This window comes from Giraffa tippelskirchi, chromosome 3, assembly GCF_054371585.1.
Source record: "Giraffa tippelskirchi isolate mGirTip1 chromosome 3, T2T-mGirTip1v1.2.pri, whole genome shotgun sequence".
NCBI lineage: Eukaryota > Metazoa > Chordata > Mammalia > Artiodactyla > Giraffidae > Giraffa > Giraffa tippelskirchi.
In genome coordinates, this window is record NC_137277.1 from 41,550,213 (window position 1) to 41,565,406 (window position 15,194).

General features: G+C 40.2%; 1 protein-coding gene across 1 annotated transcript; it reads left to right on the top strand.

Moving 5' to 3' along the window:
* The first annotated feature begins 1,683 nt into the window (after positions 1-1,683).
* On the top strand, positions 1,684-14,460 carry TMIGD1 (transmembrane and immunoglobulin domain containing 1). Its single transcript, XM_081576104.1, has 5 exons — positions 1,684-1,765; positions 2,897-3,175; positions 8,071-8,346; positions 13,380-13,483; positions 14,416-14,460. The coding sequence occupies exons 1-5, from the start codon at positions 1,684-1,686 to the stop codon at positions 14,458-14,460; spliced, it is 786 nt and encodes a 261-aa protein (XP_081432230.1).
* The last annotated feature ends 734 nt before the right edge of the window (positions 14,461-15,194 follow it).

Sequence of the window (15,194 nt, forward strand, 5' to 3'; positions counted from 1 at the left end):
AGCTCCCCAACCAGGAATTTAACCTGTGCCCCCGCCTCCCCAACATTGGAAGCACAGAGTCTTAACCACTGGATAGCCAGGGAAGACCCAACAGCAATTTCTTTGATTTAAAAAAAATTTTTTTAATTTGAGGATAATTGCTTTAAAATGTTGTGTTGGTTTCTGCCATACAACAACATGAATCAGCCATCAGTATACATATGTCCCCTCTCTTTTGAACCTCCCTCCCACTCTTCACCCCATCCCACCCCTGTAGCTTGTCACAGAGCATTGGGCTGAGTTCCCTGTGTTATACAACAACTTCCCACTAGCTATCTATTTTACATATGGCAATGTATATGTTTCAATGCTACTCTCTCAATTTGTCCCACCCTCCCCTCTGCCTTAAAGGAAGAAAATATTCACATTGGCAGCAGAGTGGTTAAGAACATTGCCTTAGGAGTCCTGGGTTAGAATCCTCACCCTAATATTTACAGATGATATAATTTTACCAAATGTCAAGTTATATATCTCTCCAGACCTTTAGAAATGACGTCAAAAAGGTTGTTAGGGGCTTAACTGAGATTGAAATATTGAAATAATGTATGTAAAGTGTTTAGCACAATGTCTGTTCTTTAGAAAACAGTCCATGTGTGCTGCTACTGTATTTTTAGTGGTCCTCTTGAAAGGAAGTAATAAATACATGTTTCTCCCAGATGGAAGCAGGGAGTATCTTTAGGAGAGGGATGACAGCAGCAAAAACGCAGAAGGGAGAAAAGAGAACTTCGTTACTTATTATTTTTAGCCTATACTGGGTCAAGAGGGAGGAGTGTTAAGACAGAGTCCAAGGAAGCAGGAAAACAGATGAATGTGGTTTAAGACTAGAAGCTGTGTCAGAATTTAGTCTTTTCTAAGGCACAAACCATTTGAATCTATGGGATTTGGAAAGTCTCAAAAACCCTCTATTAGCAGAGAGCAACTTTACCAAGAACGAGTCAAGAAAGCCTTTCAAGATCAGAATTACTTTGTGCAGTAGGGGCTATCTGAGAAGAAAATAAATTGCTTTTCTCTCTGTGTTAAAATGACATTCTAACAGGAGAGGGTGAGATGTATGGAAAGAGTAACATGGAAACTTATATTACCATATGTAAAATAGATAGTCAATGGGAATTTGCTGTATGGCTCAGGAAACTCAAACAGGGGCTCTGTATCAATCTAGAGGGATGGGATGAGGAGGCAGATGGGAGGGGGATTCAAAAGGGAGAGGATATATGTATACCTATGGCTGATTCATGTTGAGGTTTGACAGAAAACAACAAAATTCTGTAAAGCGATTATCTTTCAATAAAAAAAAAAAATTTTTTTTTAAAAGGCATTCTATCTAGGGAAGACTAATTTTACCTTCCCCAGGGCTTGCTCTGTAGCTGCCCCCTATCCCATAGCCTATTTCCTTGTGGTTTCCTTTTTTTGCTGTCTTAAAAAAAAAACCCTGAATACTAGAAGTACTTTGAACTTAGTAGTCAGAACAGGATTGTTTAATTAAAAACTAGAAATAGTACCGTTATAACTGGAATGACTCATCTGGGACTTTTTATTTTAAATATATAATAGACGAGAGGAAGGTTCATAAGCTCAGTGTAGACCAAAGTGCAGAACCAACTGCTCCCTTTTTCCCTTGACAGATCAGACTTAAATTCATTAAAGATGGCACAGAAGACCAGCGGCCTAATACAAAGATGCAGATTTCTTCTCTTAATGATTCTATTTCTGCCACATGTGATGACAAGTAAGTTAATATTCTTTGGGGCCTCTTTAAATAAAGAAAATTTCAGATTATAAAATGATCAAGGGAATTGGGAAAAGAGAAAATCCAAACTGGAAGGATTACACAGTTGGTATGGTTCAGAGTAGAAAAGTCAGATAAAATAGTGAAAAATTAAATGGAAAAATGTTTTTATGGTTCTAACAGTAGAAGACTGGGTGAAATAGTTTCTTCTCTTCAGAGCCACAGCCAGAATTTTCCTACATTTTAGTGTATTTCATTACTAATCATATTTGGGCTTCCCTGGTGGCTCAGCTGGTAAGAATCCACCTGCAGTGCAGGAGACCTGGATTTGACCCCTGGCTTGGGAAGATCCCCTGGAGAAGGGAACAGCTACCCACTCCAGTATTCTGGTCTGGAGAAGCCCACGGACTGTACACTCCATGGGGTCGCAAAGAGTAGGACACGACTGAGTGACTTTCACTTTCTTTCACTAATCTTATTTAAAATAAACCTCTGCTGTTTATTTGAGCATACTACTTACATGAAAATCTTTTCTGCATTTGTTCCCCACCCCATCCTGAAAGAAACCTTTTCCTTCCTGATTTAAAAAGTAATAAGCAGTCATTGTAACATAAGTTAGGAAATATAGAAAAGAATAAAGAAAAGTAAAATCCCATCATTAAGAGATAGCTACTCAATGTTTTGATGTGTATTCTTCCAGGTTTTATATATATGAAAGAGAGAGAGTGTGTATGTATGTATGTATAAATGGGACAATTCCATACATATTGTTTTCTAACCCAGTGGTTCTCAAACTTCACTGCATATTAGAATCACCTGGAGACTTTTTAAAACCCTAATGCCCAGGTTACACTAATATTAATTAATCAGAAAGTCTAGGGGTGGGAGCTAGGCAGATGATTCCCATGTGCAGCAACATTTGGTAACCATCATTTCAACCTTTTCTTTTTTTAAATTAATAATTCATTATCAATCTTTTTCCTTGTAAAATCACATAGAGCAATATGGCTCTTTTTAATTGTTGCAGAGCATTTCATTGTACTGATGTAGCATAATTTATTTAGCCAATTCTCTAATGATGGCCATTTAGATTGTTCACTCTATCTTAATAGTCTCTTCCTGCACTCCTAGGTTCTGTTTTAAGTGTGAATGGTAAAACTGAAAACTATATTCTGGACACTGAGACTGGCCTCCAAGAATCTCTGAAATGTGCTGTTCAAAACCACACCCGAGATGAAGAACTTCTCTGGTACCGCGAAGATGGGAGAGTGGATTTGAAGTCTGGAAACAAAATCAACTCCAGTTCTGTCTGTGTCTCGGGCATCAGTGAAAATGACAACGGCATCACCTTTACCTGCAAGTTGCAGAGGAATCAGTCGGTGTCCATTTCAGTGGTGCTGAATGTCACTTGTGAGTGAGGGGAAAGAGACGGCTAATCAGTCTGTGTGGTCTGTACTACACTAAGTAGTAGATGAAACTTCTGTCTAAAGAGTATGGGTATATATATATTGGCTGCACTGGGTCTTTGTTGCAGTGCATGAGCTTTCTCTAGTTGCAGTGCATGCACTCTAGAGTGTGGGCTCAGTAGCTGCTGGTGCATGGGCTTAGTTTCCCCATGGCATGTGAGATCTTAGTGCCCTGATCAGGAATCAAACCTGAGTCCCCTGTACTGGCAGGTGGATTCTCAACTACTCAACCACCAGGGAAGACCCTAAGAGTATGCATATTTTAACATTTGGTTGATATTGCTGAACTGCCCTAGTTATGACCCCACAACAGCGCGGGAGGGTACCTATTCCCCATACTGTCATGAGCCTGAGTATCCCTCAAATCTAAGAATCTGCCAGCCTGATTTGAAATTTTATTTTCATATTCTAAATTAAAAATGAGGGTGTTCACCTTTTCATAAATGCATTAGCTTTTCATGTCTCTTTCCTATGAAATGCCTGTTAATGTACTCTACCCATGTTTCTATTTGGTTATTTGCCTTTTTCTTATTGATTTGTTTAAGGGCTTTGTATTGGATTGGCCAAAAGTTTCGTTTGGGTTTTTTGGTGAGATGTTGGTGAAACATTTTGGCCAATACAATACATTAAGGAAATTAGCCATTTTCATTTTGAATTACAATACAAGCATTTCTTCTATTTATTTTTGGTATTTTAAAATACTTTTTTTTTTTGCTATATTGAAATTTTAAATGTTTACATATTTAAAATTACCAATCTTTTCCTTTGTGGTTTCTAGTGTTTGTATTCTACTTAGAAAAATACCCATTGGGGATCTTTTAGCATCACTTTAAACTCTCAAAGGTGAAACTCGTTGATGGTTGGGTTACAGGTATTGGTAACCCATTGGTGGAACTATCTGAGGTTGGCATCCTTTGAATACGTTCATGGAGGTGATCATTTAGGTGGTTTGGGTGGAAAACTGGATCTATGTGAGGCAGGTGTGGCTGATGTGGTGAGGGGTGATGTGAGTAAGGATAATAATATGGCATGGTCTGGTAGGAAGAGCTCTGGACTTGGAACCTGGTAATAAAAAGTCAAAGCCATTTGATCCCATGAGCTCAGCAAACTTTTCTGTGAAAAATTGATGCCATTGCTCCTGAGGTAAAAGGGTGCAGAAAATGACAAGGAATTCAGGTCTGGAATCTGCTGGCATCCTTTCAGAATGAATCACTTACATGTTCCTGGGCAAAGGAGTTTTTATTTCCTATGAATATAGGAAATAAACTCCGATTTTCTTTACACCATGTAGGATCTTAGTTTCCTGGCCAGGGATCAAACCTGTTCACCCTGTATTGGGAGCACAGTCTGAACCCCTGGACCACCAGGGAAGTCCCAATAAAATGTGATTTTTAATAAACTATCCCTTGGCGACTTTGTTAGAATCCAAGACTATCAGGGCTACCTTGGAGGTTTTGAAATCCTTATAAAATGACAGATGAGGAAACTGAGGCCCAGAATGAGAGCCCTAATGATCACATCTGGGGCTGAGAACAGAACACATAATCTCCAGTCTCCTAATCCAGTGCTCTTCCCATTGTACCTTCTTAATAGAGACACAGTAGAAATGCTGATAATATGATCCAGTGGCTTAAAAAAATGATTTTCAGTTTTCCAGCCTGATTCTGTATTTAATATTATCTTCATAATAACCTCTTAAATATCATTGTTGCACATATATTAAAAAAACAATTGGTCAGTGATTCATAGTGACAATAACATAAACTCATCAATCAATAAATCAAAATGAGATCATAAAGTGTCAAGAATATCATGTACAATCTTGAGGAAGTGTTATGGATTATTGTTATAAATGGCAGACTGAGAACTGAATGGAAGCTTCATAATACACTATTTGGTGGAGGATGTTCAGAAGCTTCTTTTATATGTGATTGCTGAAAGTATAAATTGAGACCACCTCTTTTGCAATATCCATCAAAATTTAAAGTGCACCTGCCCTAACACCCAGCAGATCTGCTTTGAGATGTTAGTTAACCCTGGAGAAATACATACACATTTGCACAAAAAGACATAGACAAGGATGATTACTGAGGCATTGTTTAGCATTTTAAAAATGAGAGTAACCTGATGCCCATCAAAATAAAATGAGTAAAGAGTCACATATTCTACTATAGCACTCTAAAAGCAATGGGCTAGAACTCTGTGGTTCAACATGAATATCTCTCAAAGTATGCAAGTTATTGAGAGAATGAAGTTTTTTGTGTAAATCCTTCTCACCCTCCTAAACCAATACATTTCCTATGGGTATATCATCTGTATTTTTAAAACAATATTTAAAAAAAAAATCTGCAAGCATTTACATTAAAACTTGTAGCATTGGGTAACTCTGGGCAGTCAGAAGTGACCAGGATGGAGTCAAGGAGGACCTTAACTTTATCTGAAATGTACTAATAATTTTAAAAGGGACTATGCATGTAGAGCTGATGTGCTCTAAAATTCATTTTAAATAGTTAAATAAAAAGGAACAACTAATAGGACCTGTCCATAAGTGGAACTGGTATAGTTGGCCATCATGTTTTCTATTCTCACGGCTTCCTACATATCTGAATACCATATAACATCCTTGTTGGACCTGGATACAAAATTCAAGTACATTCCAAAGAGCAACAAAATGTCATTCTTCTGAGAGAGTTATTAATAACACAGCCTACTTAGGACCTAATTATTCAGCATGCAGATTATACAAGCTCCTTTTTTCCCTCATTCTCTGCCTCTATCTCTTTCCTACTGCCCACTTTTCATGCATTTTTTATTAGCATATAATTGCTTTACAGTATTATGTTAGTTTCTGCTGTACAGTGAAGTGAATTAGCTATATGTATACTTATATCCCTTCCCTCTCGGGTCTCCCTCCCACCCCATCCTCTATCCCACCCCCCAGGCCATCACAGAGCAGAGTTGAGCTTCCAGTGCTACACAGCAGGTTCCTACTAGTTACCTATTTTACACATGGTAGTTTTTATATGTCAATCCTAATCTCCCAGTTCATCCCACCCTCCTCTTCCCAACCTTTGTCCACATGTCCCTTCTCCACATCTTCATCTCTATTCCTGCCCTGAAAATCTTTTGAACAGCAAAGGAACCCAGAAATGAGAAAAAAAGACAACACTCAGAATGGGAGTAAATATTTACAAATGAAGCAACTGACAAAAGGTTAGTCTCCAAAACACACAAACAGCTCATGGAGCTCAATATCAACAAAACAAACAAACCAATCAAAAAAAGGGGAAAAGACCTAAATAGACATCTCTCTGAAGAAGATATACAGATGGCCAAGAGGCACATGAAAAAAAAGATGCCCAACATCACTAATTATTAGAGAAATGCAGGTCAAAACTATAACGGGGTATCACCTCACATAGGTCAGAATGGCCATCATCAGAATATCTACAATGAATGCTAGAGAGGGTGTGGAGAAAAGGGAACCCTCTTGCACAGTTGATGGGAATGTAAATTGATACAGTCACTATGGAGAACATATGGAGTTTCCTTAAAAAACTGAAAATAGAGCTACCATATGACCCAGCAATCCCACCACTTTTCATGCATTTTATTACTCTTCTGTACCTTGGCCAAAAAAATGCAAGGGGCATGGAGAAGAGGGGAGACTCAGTTTGGCCATTCTCCCTCTAGATGTTGAAAAACACTGGTGGGAGTAAGGGTTGGAATTGTTTGGTGAAGAAAAATGTGTTTGACACATGGGTTTACAGATGTCCTTATGATGAAGGGAATAAGAAGTTGCTTACAGGGAACTCCCTGGTTGGGGAGCTAAGATCCCACATGCCTTGTGGCCAAACACCCAAAACAAAACAGAAGCAATATTGTAACTGATTCAATAAAGACTTAAAAAAAAAAAAGAAGTCGTTCACACAGAGCGATGAGAGGGACTCAAGGTCACGCTCACCTATCATGGATGCCAGAGTTGCCACAACTGGAGTACCTTCTGAGAGAAGGACATTATTTCTGGAAGATCATTGTGGAAATGCAAATATGCATTGGTAAATCTGTGGTCAAGGGCAAGTGTGATTACATACAACGCAAAACTAGAGGGTGTGAGGAACCCTCAAACCGCCCCACCTCTACCACCACCACAATAATAATAGTAACTAGCATTGCGGTAAATCCTTCATAGGTATTCTGTCCTTTCATCTTCACAGCAACTTGTAAGGTGTTATCCCACTTTTTAGATGAGAAAACTAAGCAGTTACTTTACAGTTAAGTAGCTTTCTCTAGGTCACAGTAAGTAATGTAGGTAGAACTGGGGCTCACTGCAGCACCTGCTTTCTTAATATTACACTGTTTTATCCCAAAGTAGCACAGATTGGCTTTTAATATCAGTTCTCTGAGAGCAAAGTCTCAAGGCTTATATGCTTCCATGTGTTACAAATCATCTACTTGACAGAGATTCGTGATTATATACATTTGTTTCATGGTTTATCTTCCCCACCACATTAAAAGCTCTTTTAAGTTTGAAAATGGATGTATGCAACTTCTCTGGCCATCCAGTGGTAAAGACTCCATGCCACCAATACAGCAGATGCAGGTTTGATCCCTGGTGGGAGAACTAAGATCCCACATCCTGTGTGGTATGGCCAAAAAAGGAAAAGAGAATGGATGTATGTTATTTACCATTGTATTACTGGTTCCTAGCCCACTGCTTGGCATACGGTAGGTGCTAAATAAATGTTTGTAAAATGAATGAGATAGACGGAAGGAAGATCTTGAACACTGACAATAATGCTTATCTGCTAATTAAACCTAAATGTTTCAATCTTGCAGTTCCTCCTCTCCTAAGTGGAAATGACTTCCAAACAGCTGAGGAAGGCAGTGATGTGAAGTTGGTTTGCAATGTGAAATCCAACCCCCAGGCTCAAATGATGTGGTATAGAAACAGTGGCATCTTGAATTTAGAGAACCATCACCGAATCCAACAGACAAGCGAATATCTTCAATTGTCAATCACCAAAGTCAAGAAATCCGACAATGGGACTTACAGCTGTATTGCCAATTCATTGATAGAAACAAAGACCAAGGACTTTCACCTTATTGTCAAAGGTAACTCTCTTGTTTATTTATTTACTGAAATATAGTTGATTTACAATACTATGTTAGTTTCAGGCATAATGCATAGTGATTTAATATTTTTATAAATGATACTTCCTTTCACATTATTACACAGAATATTATTATTCTTTATTATATATTCTTTATATATAATATATATAATTAAATGTATATTATTTCACAAATATTGCCACAGAACAATGGCTGTATTTTCCCGTGTTGTACAATATGTGTGTGTGTGCTTAGTCCTGTCTGACTCTTACGCAACCCCATGGGCTGTAGCACACCAGGCTCCTCTGTCCACAGGATTTCCCTGGCAAAAATACTGAAGTGGGTTGCCATTTCCTCCTGCAGGGGATCTTCCCCACCCAGGGAGTCTCTGGCATCTCCTGCATTGGCAGGAGGATTCTTTACCACTGTGCCACCTGGGGAGCCCCTGTTGTACAATATACCTTGTTGCTTACACAGAGTTTGTATCTCATAATCCTATACCTCTATCTTGCTTCTCCATTTTTCCCTCTCCTCACTGGTATCCACTAGTCTGTTTTCTGTATCTGTGAGTCCGTTTCTGTTTTGTTTTATACATTCATTTATTTTTATTCCACATATAAGAGGTAGCATACAGTATTTGTCTTTATCTGTCAAATGGACAGAGGCATAATACTCTCTAGGTCCATCCACAAAGGTAACACTCTTTTTAAGTAATATCTAACGGAGTACAAAGGGCTTCCCTGGTGGCTCAGACAGTAAAGAATCTGCCTGCAGTGCAGAAGATCCAGGTTCAATCCCTGGGCCAGAAAGATCCCCTGGAGAAGGGAATGGCTACCCACTCCAGTATTCTTGCCTGGAGAATTCCATGGACAGAGGAGCCTGGTAGGCTACAGTCCATGGGGTCGCAGAGAGTTGGACACGACTGAGCGACTAACACTTTCACAGCACAGTACAAAACTCAAACAGATACTCGATAAATCTTTTTTTGTGACAACAAATCATGATGGCCATTATGATTAGTAGCTAGAATTTTCTTTGGAGAATTATCTCCACCCCAGGAATTCTAGTCCTTTCTTTTAGGGGAATTATTCCCATTCCAGATAGGATACTGCTTTTTGAGCAAAGACTCTTTTCTGGAATCAAGTAGTAGAAGATAGATCTGCTTGGCTTTCTGGAGGAGTATTTCCGTGAATTTTCCTGGGCAACAAGCTTTGTAGGAATTGGACTTTTGTGTTAACAACTTAATGAAAAACAGGAGAGAAGTCATAAACACATAGAGAAAAAAAGATACTAACTAGATAAGAAAATGGATCTCTAAAATCACTCCTAACTCTGAAGTGTACCCTATAGACCAATCAGAAGAGGGAGAGGGGGAGAATGGTGGGAAACAGGTCCTTTCTCTTGGCTTCGTGCTTACTCTACCCAGGTTTATGACCTCTGAGATGACAAGGAACAAATAAAGTGCCAAGTGTCTTGCCGTCCTCGTATTTCTCCTTCATACAGAAAGAGAAAGGCAAGATACCTGGTGGGGCAGGTGCATAAAATGCTCATGCACACATTTCCTGGTCTGGGGCCAGGATGCTAGAAGCAGTCAAACAAGCTGAGGCTCCTGTATCTTGATAGAACATGATTCTCTTTGTCACCTGCCTCCCTGTGCCCCCTCATTGTTCCTGCCAGGCCTCGGGAAGCCAAACGAACCCCTGTTGGTCATGTAACCACAGGGATTCTTACTGGGCTACCAATAGAGTGGATGGTGAGGAGGAAGGGCTGCCAGTTGAATGCCCATCACTGTGATTACTGGTACTTTCAGTAATTTGTTCTGTGGAACAGTGACAGTATTCCCAGGGACTATTTCCTTTAAAAACCAAACCCGCAAACTCTCGATTAAAAAGGAATCGTAATTGCTCCATGTCACATTAAACAGGCAGCTTGTGCAGCAAGCAGGATGCCAGCTTGGCAAATTAGCTTTCAGGTGGGTGGTATCCTGTTTTGGGTGGAGTGCTTCCAAACCAACTGGCTTTTCTGATTTCTTGCTGCCTTATGACTTCCCCGGCTCTAGGGGGCCCGAGGAGCAGAAGCGCTCCGCGGCTGGTTCCCCGGGCGAAACGCCAGGTTTGCCATGGGCTCTTCTAGCTTCATGGCTCAGTGGGGGCAGTTTCAAAATGAGGCCGTGCAAAGTGGGAGATGACATCACGGATCTTTTCTTGAGCACAAGACTTTAGCCACATGTTGAGATTATTTTACCATAATGAATATGGGCGGGGCGGGGGAGGGGGAGAATACCAGATCTGTTTATAAATAAGACAGGGAACGGAAGAGATGCAGTTACAGTTGCCAGACTCACTTTCAACAGAAACTTGGAATCCAGAGTGAGCCAGTGGGTCAGGCAGTTTGTTTCAGGTTTGTGTGTGGAGTGAAAGCTGTTACGTGTGGCTTCATGTTATTCAGCTTGGTAAAAACATTCCGATCGGTGGCTGATTTCCGATTTTTTCCCCCAGTTGCCTCCCCTTCATTTTGACATCTTTCCTTGGCACTCACTGCAAGTACAGGGTGTCCCCCGTAAGAGGTCCTTTGCTGTATCCCAGGGCTGGCTGTTACAGAGTCAGGGCTTTCAAGGAGTCCAGTTGAACAGAGCTTCTCCAGAGGGTTGATGCTACCCATACCCTCATAAGGATAATTATTAGCAACAACCAAAAGGGAGCAAGAATAAAAGATGCTTAATCTACTCTCTAAAGTTATCCTGAACCAGAACTAGACACATAATAGAGAAGAAAACGATTAAAAGGTAAATAGTAGGACCTCCCTGGTGGTCCAGTGGTTAAGACACCATGCTTCCTCTCCAGTGGGCACGGGTTGGATACCTGGTTGGGGAACTGAGATCGATCCCATGTGCCTTGTAGCCAAAAAGTAAAATTAAATAAATAAATAAATAAGTTGGGCAAAGATTTTTTTAAATACTATTAAAAAATTAATAGTGTGTCATACAATTATGAAGGGATAAACCCATTTCATAACCCTGAGGCATATAGGGCTTGGACTTTCAAAATTAATCTAAAATCTTCTCTTCCCCTTGTCTCTTCCTTTTATCCCTCAGGTATTGTACTATTTCTTGACTCTTTGTCCTTTACAAATACTACCTCAATCTGTAGTTTTTGTTTCTTTAATGTCTGTCTCTCCTACTAGAATATGAGATCCTCAGAGACTGGATCCTTCCATGCCTGTTCTATTTTTTGCAGGGCTAAGAACAGCACCTAGCACACAGTCGTCATTTAGCAAAAATCTGTTGATGGCACTCACTGCACAAACTCAATTATACAGTAAACAGCACACTCTTTATTTCCTATAAATTCCAAAAATTTTATCATAGCCATGATTGGAGCCCTTCTCCCTCCTATGGTGGGCATCAGAATCCAGGAGCTTAGACAGAGTCATTTAAATAGCTTTTCTGACTTTAAGCATTCTTGCATTTGTAAGTTTCATCTCATATCATATCAACTATATTAAAATGAAGTAATAACTATACTTTTTTGCTCTAAAAATTTGAAAGGGCATTTAAAACTTGCATACATTTTGAATTTGATTGTAAATAAGTTATTAATTTGGTTCTTGTGGTTTAAACATTATTCAACAGTTGGGTTATAGTTGAAGCAAAGTTGCATTTTATAAATGCTTAAACATTTATTAAAGGCTTCCCAGGTGGCGCAGTGGTAAAGAATCGACCTGCCTTTGCAGGAGGCGCAAGAGACGTGGGTTCAATCCCTGGATGTATTCTTGCCTGAAAAATCCCATGGACAGAGGAGACTGGTGGGTTACAGTCCATGGAATTCACAAGGAGTTGAACATGACTGAGCGACTGAGCAACTGAGCACACACACATAGCACACAAACGTTTATTAGTTCTGATTAATTTTGCCACTTTATTTTCATACTTAGGAGCCAATACTTTTTTTTTTCAGGTCTCAAATATTTCATAAGCTCTTGGAGAGTGTACAAGCACAGGCACTGTACCTGTAATACAGAAGAGCTCTGAGTTTACCAGATATTCAGAAAACAAAATAGGGAATGGGCTTTCATTTGTAGGCAGCTGGTGCCCTACCTCTAGTTAAAAGTAGACTCTCTGTTCTTCCATATCATGTAATGTGTGTGAGTGTGTGCCTACTCAGTTGTGTCTGACTCTTTGCAACCCCATGGACTGTAGCCCGTCAGGCTCCTCTGTCCATGGGATTTTCCAGGCAAAAATACTGGAGTGGGTGGCCATTTCCTACTCCAGGGGATCTTCCTGATCCAGGGATTGAACCCACATCTCTTGCATCTCCTTCGTTGGCAGATGGATTCTTTACTACTGCGCCACCCAGGAAGCCCTAGAGAGAGATGAAAATCTTTGCCAAGATTGGGAAGGCTGATGTTCAGAGTTCTTCTTCCCTAGGGGCACCGTGCAGCTACCCTGTATAATGTCTTGTGTCCTACTGGGGGCACCATCACAGCACAGCTACAAGGGTCTTGCTGCTCCTGGGACCCACAGACCTCTCTCTCCTTAGTCCATCAGGTTCCTTACCTTTCCTCTTCTTGCTCTTAAAACCTCCTCTCTCTCTTTCTCCCTGAAGGAATCCTCACAATATCATTCGGGTTTTGCAAAAGACAGGAAAAAGTGTTGATTTCAGCCTACTTCTGCGTTCTGCATGGCAAAAGTTATGGCTCATGCACAAAAAGATCTGACTTTGGGGGAGTTACTCATATTAATAATATGAATAATATAGATAATAAATTATATCCTTCCAAAAAGAAATGGATTCAAAACCTGTCTCTGCTAGTTACTAATTCTGTGATCTCAGACAAGCGTTCTAACCTCTCAAAGCCCCTGGTTCCTCGCCTGTAAAAAAAGATGATAATACATTTGGGAATTGTTTGGAAATTTAATTAAGAGGATGCAAAATGTTAAGTGCAAAGCACTGTGGCTGGGACATACTTGGAGTACATAAATTACAAGCATATAAATGTTACTTTCTTATTTCCTATCTTTGCATTTCCAACAGATAAAGCCTTGACTGTACCAATAGAACCCATTATTGCTGCATGTGTTGTGGTCTTTCTGACCTTGGTCTTTGGACTGGTTGCCAGAAGAAAAAGAATAATGAAGGTATCTGAGTATTTTAAGCTATGTGCATGCGTGCTAAGTTGCTTCAGTTGTGTCCAACTCCTTGCGACCCCATGAACTGTAGCTCATCAGGCTCCTCTGTCTATGGGATTCTCCAGGCAAGAATATTGGAGTGGGTTGCCATGCTCTCCTCCAGGGGAATCTTCCCATAGAGTCATCTAAATAAAGGCAGAGAACTGGTGATATAAGTGACTACAGAGTCAGGAACCATACTTGAACAATCTGGTCTCTCTACCATGAGATCTCAATTGGAAGTGGCTCAAGGGAATAAAAGCTGTACCTATATTATGAATACAATTTTACAAAGGATAGAAGTGCATATGGACCAGACCTGAATGAAAATAGTTGCAGTGTTAGAAGTAGGGGCTGATTTTTCTCCCTTTAAAATTTCTCTTGATTCTTGTTATGGTGCCTTTGGTACAAGAAATAAATATAGAGGCACATAAGCTCTGGATTCAGAGATCTGTGTGAAAAAGATGGTACTTGCTGCTCACCTCTTGGGCACAGCCACAGGCCCTGGCTGCAGTGCACTGGAGTTTGAATTGCTGAATGGGTAACCTTGTTGGTTAGAGTGATGCAGAGTTCATAGGTTAAAGCTATGCCTTTGACTTCACCAGTCAATCCAGTCCCAAAGGAAGGCAAAGGTGGCAGAAAGTCTCTAAAAGGCCAGTGTGGAATTACATTTTCTTAGGTTAAATAAAAATGATAAATGTGGTCAAAGAAATAAGACCTAGACCCGTGCAGAGGTGGCTGTTTTTCCAACCATCTCTGCATTGGTGTGTATTTTTCTAGATAGAAGATTAACAGATGTTTGGGTTTCCTGTCCCTTGAGCCACCTCGAGGCATTCAAAATGTTTATCCATTAGCCTTAGCACAGCAGCAAACTCATTGTCCCTTGTTGTGTTTGCTTTCAGCTCTGCAAAAAGGATCAAGGCCCTCAAGGCAGAACAGCTCTGTAAGTACTCCAGGCTGGGGTCAATGATTTCCCATAAGCAGATGGATAGCAGTCAGTTGCGTGCATCGTAAAACCTATCACGGGCAAACTCCTCCAGAGACGGGAGGTGCTAGAAGGGGAAGCGGTCCAGAGGAGAGTGGAGGGCGGAGGAGAATCTGCCTTCACTCTAGAGGAAGATGGGTGAGGCAAGGTTGGAAGGTTGCTTAGAATGGAGAACACCTTTGATCTTCTTGTTTGTTTATTTTTCGCTTTACTTTTTTAATTTTATTATTGGACTATAATTGCTTTACAATGTTGTGTTAGTTTCTGCTGTACAATAAAGTGAATCAGCTATCTGTATACACATATCCCCTTCCTCCTGAACCTCCCCACTTTTGGTCTCAAGCCTACTCCCTTTTTAAGCAATTTCAGGCTAATGCATGTCCAACTGCCTTTTATTGCCATACAGTGTAAGCTTCCTAGAGAGTTTAGCCTGGGGGAAGCCACCGCTGCCTTCTCCTTCACAACCAGGTCAGAAGCCACATTTCTCATCCAAAACATTGCCTTCTTTTTGGAGCTTCCTTTAGTCTGTTAGCTCCAGCATACCTGAGTTAGACAGTGGGTAGAAAGAAAGGAGGCACTCTTTCCAAGAGTATGAATTTTCAAATTTTTAAAGAATCACTAAGAGAATAAAGTTTCTAGAATTTTAGCAGTAATACTAGATGCCAAAATACAAGGAACTATATCAAAGTTTTGAGC